The sequence below is a fragment of the Glandiceps talaboti genome, chromosome 9 (genome assembly GCF_964340395.1).
Source record: "Glandiceps talaboti chromosome 9, keGlaTala1.1, whole genome shotgun sequence".
Lineage (NCBI taxonomy): Eukaryota > Metazoa > Hemichordata > Enteropneusta > Spengelidae > Glandiceps > Glandiceps talaboti.
The window spans coordinates 17,514,730-17,520,628 of record NC_135557.1 but is presented as its reverse complement, the minus strand read 5'-3'; the positions used below and the strand labels follow the sequence as shown (position 1 = coordinate 17,520,628).

General features: G+C 34.7%; 1 protein-coding gene across 1 annotated transcript; it reads left to right on the top strand.

The window, feature by feature from the left end:
* The first annotated feature begins 639 nt into the window (after positions 1-639).
* LOC144439892 (2-Hydroxyacid oxidase 1-like) lies at positions 640-5,246 on the top strand. Its single transcript, XM_078129123.1, has 7 exons — positions 640-776; positions 1,266-1,417; positions 2,281-2,585; positions 3,001-3,228; positions 3,995-4,153; positions 4,546-4,615; positions 5,170-5,246. Exons 1-7 carry the CDS (start codon positions 640-642, stop codon positions 5,244-5,246), a joined length of 1,128 nt encoding a protein of 375 aa, XP_077985249.1.
* Positions 5,247-5,899: the final 653 nt, after the last annotated feature.

The following is a 5,899-nucleotide window of genomic DNA, read 5'->3' as shown; positions in this document are numbered from 1 at the left end:
TTCGGCCTCACGGCCTCACCCCAAAGCCAGGGCCAGGCATCCACAGATACTCACAGTTCCGCTGTCCAAATCCAACTCCTGAATCTGCCACGCTATGGTCGTTAAGGTAATTAAATCACAATAATTCATGCATATGAGACAAGCTTCCTAATATAATAAAATGTCATGCATAATTATGAGCGTCATGGAAGTGAATCCAAGGACACTAAACTTTAACTTGAATGACATCTCCAAACTTACGATATTAGTGTACCTATTGTCTTGACACCCATGTGTGCCACTGCAATAAAAGATATTCATTTCTCTAACCAGGTGTTTGGCGACATGTATAAACAGTGTCATGTCAGAACCCAATCACAGTAATTCTAAATGAGAGAAAGAGAGAGACAGACAGACAGACAGACAGACAGACAGACAGACAGACAGACAGACAGACAGAGACCATAAGGTCAAACTCAGAGCTATCAGGAAATAAGATCTACGTTCAAGTTTTACTCCAATCATAGTATCGTATGTTGTTTATCTTCCACTACACCTATATCTACTTTAAAATTATAACACAATGTAATTTTCACATGTTTTGAGTTTGTGATTTACTTTATGGTCTTATTTATGGTTACAGGATTTGAAACAAGACGGATGGCTGATCGAATGCTTTGTGTAGCCGACTATGAACGTACCTTTAAGGGGAATGTGCATCCAGCATGTTGGTCTTATTTTACAGCCGGTAGTGATGAAGAAATAACGCTGAAACAAAACAACGAAGCGTTCAAAAGGTAGGTTGTGTTTAAAGTGGGTATATGAATGAGAAGTCTTCTTAAGATAACTTTCTTGCGTATTTAATCGATATGTATGTGAATATTAGAATTACAATAAACGTATTAAAACTATGCGACTATGAAATGTTAACACTTGGGACTTCTGCCATGTTGAGCCTCATTGTGAACAACCTTTGCCGTAAATGATGCACTTGATACTGGTAAATGTCCATGCTGGTGACGTCATGTCATCCAAAACACCAACGGCATCTAGATTTAGGTAACTGTGCGTAGCAGCTGTTCATCGTTTTGCCAAAAAGAATTTACATTTAATAATATACAGTGTCAAGTATCATCACTTGATATATTAATCATCTTTTCTCCTTTTTTTTATTTTAAAATATGAAGGTAAAAAGGACCACTGTAACTTCATTGGAAAGTGTTTTTAATAAAGAGTTGTTTTGTGATAGTGGAATTTTAAATTTGTACTAAAATTACTTTTCATAGGCTTCGAATAAGACCTCGTATGTTACGAGATGTATCATCACGTGACTTGTCAACGGCATTGCTGGGTCAGAAAATCGATTTCCCAATAGCCATCGCGCCAACAGCGATGCATTCTTTTGCACACTCTGGAGCAGAAGTAGATACAGCAAAAGGTAAGGCAGTGTTTGTGTGTTCTCACTACTTTACTCAAGTGGACAATGCGAAGTTAATTAACAGTACTCTTGCTTATTTGCACCAAGCACCAAGCATTGTCTCTTTTTGAGTCATCAAAAGGTGGAGAAATAAAACAATTTTTCTTTTCTTTTTTTAATTTCTATGATTTTGTTATTGAAAAGGGCACAGTAACCTTTTTTTTAATTCTTTGGCTATATTTCTTTGATATCAATGTATTCATACGAAATTTGTTTAGACAGTACAGCTGTTTTACAGCTTGTATAGTTCTCGGTGGATATTCAGATACATTATAGAAATAACATTAATTGTCAAAATGTCAAAAAATAAATAAATAAATAAATAAATAAATAAATCATTAGTTGCCATATGTTTCAACTGTAGACATTGTATTTCCTGTGATTGAAAGCCTCGCGTAGAAAGTTTGCGTTATCAATGGGAAATTTTGTCTTTAAATACTGTATTTTATCTTACACTTCGTGTTTTGTCTATTAATATTTTTGAGATCCTTGTATAGACTACAATAAACCAAAAAGTGTACTCAATCTTCAGCTGAATTATGAGCAAGTCACATTTGCTGTCTGTCTTAGACTTTCAGACCTCGATATCTGCCATTTTTAATTTTAAGTGTTATATGCCCCAATATCAATTGATACATTATGGACACGATTAGTACTGGACGTTCCCTCTAATATATCATTTTCTTTCCCATATGTCTTGTTTAAAGTGACTCGAATATGTTCTCAATTTAAGCTTTGTGATTATTTCTGGTACCAATATGTTTATATAAAACAAGTCCTCATAATTCAATTATATTATATTAATGTTATTATCTATATTCCAGCTGCCAAATCCCTGAATACATGCATGGTCCTAAGTCAATACTCAAATTCATCATTGGAGGAAATAAACAAAGCAGTACCAAACAGTCTGAGATGGGTCAACGTATATCTATTCAAAAATCGTGACGTCACCCAGGATTTCATCAAACGAATTGAGAAGTCTAACTACATGGGAATAGTCATAACGATCGATAACCCGTTGCTTGGAAACTTATTAAGAGCCGAAAAGGGTGGATTTCATAAGAAATTTGACTCTGGATATGCCTCTGGCTCTATGAAACTAGGAAACACTGACAAATATCAAAAGGTATTAACTGCTAATATTGTATCTATTGCCTGGCTATCATATATGAGTGTATTAGTAGACCTCTGGCTATGAGGGCACAAAAGACATCTATCACCCAAAGGGCTTATGATATAGGAAACTTGCAATCCCGTCTGCACAAACCAAATATGGCTGACAAGGGGATACTGTGTTGTTTATCAGAGTACCTAGTAAGGGGTAAGCCATATGGGGCCTGTCGTCAGAATAACAAAGATTGAGTTATTTGTGGTTTATGCAAATTTTATCGAAAGACTGTTTACATGAGTGATGCAATCGTGTTTATTATTACATTTCCCACAATACATCATTCAGCATATACAAAATGGCGGGTTTGTAAATCTTTTATTTCCTATTGGCAATAAACATTTTTTCCTCTCCTGGACCTATATTTTTGTAGGGTTATGGTATAGAAAACATCCGTTATGGGAAAGATGCTCATTTTGACCTAAGAGATCCTGGAGCAACGTGGGAATACATAGACTGGGTGTGCTCTCAAACCAGCCTTCCAATCATATTAAAGGGTGTCCTTACTGCAGAGGACGCTGTGCTGTCCGTTCAACATGGTGCAAGTGCCATCATTGTGTCAAATCATGGAGGACGAGTACTCGATAGTGCGCCAGCTACGGTGAGTCCATTATACATATAATTCTTTACAGATGCACAGTCTTGAAAGGAAATCCCCAATTGTACATCTCAAGAGAAAGATATTAGATTAGACTAGATTACATTAGGTTAGATTAGATTAGATTAGATTAGATTAGAATACTTTATTGACCAAAATGACTGTAAAGTCGAGAAGGAATGTCTCTTGGCGTTGTTTAACATCAAAAAACAACAAAGACAAAACATACATACATACATACATACATACATACATACATACATACATACGCACGCACGCACGCACACACACACACACACACATACATACATACACACATAGTTATAAAACAGTACAACACAATAACAATGCAATGCAATGCAATACAGCACAATACTATACAGTACAGTACAATACAATACAATACAATACAATACAATACAATACAATACAATACAATACAATACAATACAATACATAATCGTGATAAAACATACAAAAGTTAAACATAAATGGCTTCATTAAAATAACATGTAATCAACAGACGTCTTCCCATAAACCCTTGCTGGAAATACCAAAAAATGCGGAACTCATATAGAGTGCAGTATAGCTTCTTTACAAGATAGCAAGGTTGAATAATTTATTTGTAACCAAAAATCATTCTGTAAGTTGATAGGAGTAATCAATACATATGAACAAAAGGCAGAAATAAGTCATTTCATCTTTTAAATGCACATGGCATGTCGGGTTGCTGAGCCTTGTGAACTCACCAGGTTATCTATATATATAGATAGAAGTATTGCCTGAAATAGTACGTGCAGTTGGTGACAAGTGTGAAGTGTATTTAGATGGGGGTATACGCACCGGAAATGATGTATTCAAGGCGTTGGCTTTGGGGGCTAGAGCCGTCTTTGTTGGAAGACCAATTCTCTATGGACTTGCCCACTCTGTGAGTATGGTTTCAAAAATTAAAAGTACTCTTATAAAAGAAAAAGAAAATAGTGTCTTACGTAAATCTACGAAAAAGAAAAATGAAATTGAGAAATCCAAAGTAATGCCACCTACATGTGTCAATTAGTGCAACAGTGGCTGCAAGGTATTAGCGAGTAACAGTGGTGTAGATTATTTTGGAGGGCTAAGACACAGTCAGAAGATGGATTTACTTGCAATTGGTCAAGCAATAACTGATTTCATTAATAACAATAATATTCAATAATAAAATCTTTTATAGCATTCCGAAATGTTTCAATACAAGTAAGGTCAAACTATTAAGATGATTTCCAGTTTTGAATTAATCAACAAAGTACTACTTGGAATAAAAACGAGCCTTTATCCCTGTAGGGTGAAGAAGGAGTTAGACATATTCTAGAAATACTGAGAGGTGAACTGCATCGGACGATGGCTTTTGCAGGTAATTAAGCTGATTAACCATGTCACTAGCTGCTTCTATCCTACATCTGTATAACGTATATATTATTTCCATATACAACAAGCATACAAGTACGTCAAGTGACGCCAAAGTCAGAAGACGTTCACGGTATCTGAACATTTGATATCATCTTACGTTGAAACATAAAAAAATGAACGTGAAATCCAAAATTAGTGTCGTCTTGAGACCAACCCCCACCCCCACTCCCCAGCAAGTGTCTCGGTAATCAAAACTATATTATTTGCCAGTATAAATAATGTCTGTTTATTTATACTAGTATATAGATTATGCAAATCTAGAGATCTGCTTGTCTAATCATGAAAATACAAACCTTGCATCAGTTGTCTAGAAATGCTGCTAATCAAAATGTCGTTTTATCAGTAGTAGATAATTAAAACTGTCTTAAGGGTGCCAAAAAGTTGTCTCCCTATCACACTATCAAAACAGACATATATTGATACAAAATAACATCGGTGTCTCTTACGAAATGATTTATTTTCAGTATTAATTTGTAGTTTTTTTCTGTTTTATTTCAGGATGCCGTACTCTATCAGATATAAATACGTCATATGTCGTCCATGAATCTCACTATGCAAAATTGTATACATATTAGTCAAACTCAAAAACATGTTGTTTCCGATAACATGACTTCAGAAAATAGGGTACTTAGGACGATTTTACTATAAATTTTAAAAAAATACTTCGACCCAAGATAAGATACTCGTAGGTCAAAATACTTTCGTGAGAGTTTGATAAGGGGTAAAAGAAGTAAATGAAGACAATTATAAGTTAAACAGACGAATATGTTATGCAGACTGTTATAGTTTTAAAAGTCTCGGATTTGCTCTAGAATAAGATATTTTCAAAAAGTGACGACACATTAGGCAAAGGCACGAAGATGTACAAGAAAATAGAAATAAATTGTTACCATTTTCACTTTTTGTATGCAAGAAAATTGTTTAGGGTCGGGGCTTTAATCTAGGGTCGGTCGTGTTATCGGAAACATACTACTATGTTTTTTATTTGACCCAAACAAAACGGTTGAAAACTTTCGTTTTTAACCGAGTACATGTTCATTTTTACAAAAATGTCTTTATTACCAATAAAATGATTATTTGGTGTCATTCAAATTAAAGGAGAATATATGAATAAAACCTTGCCTTCAAAACAAACTGTGTTTGCTTAAATTTGATAGAATCAAACCATTTCTGTGCAGTAGTTGATTATATACGTTCAATGTACAGACCGCGAATGTAAATTACTACA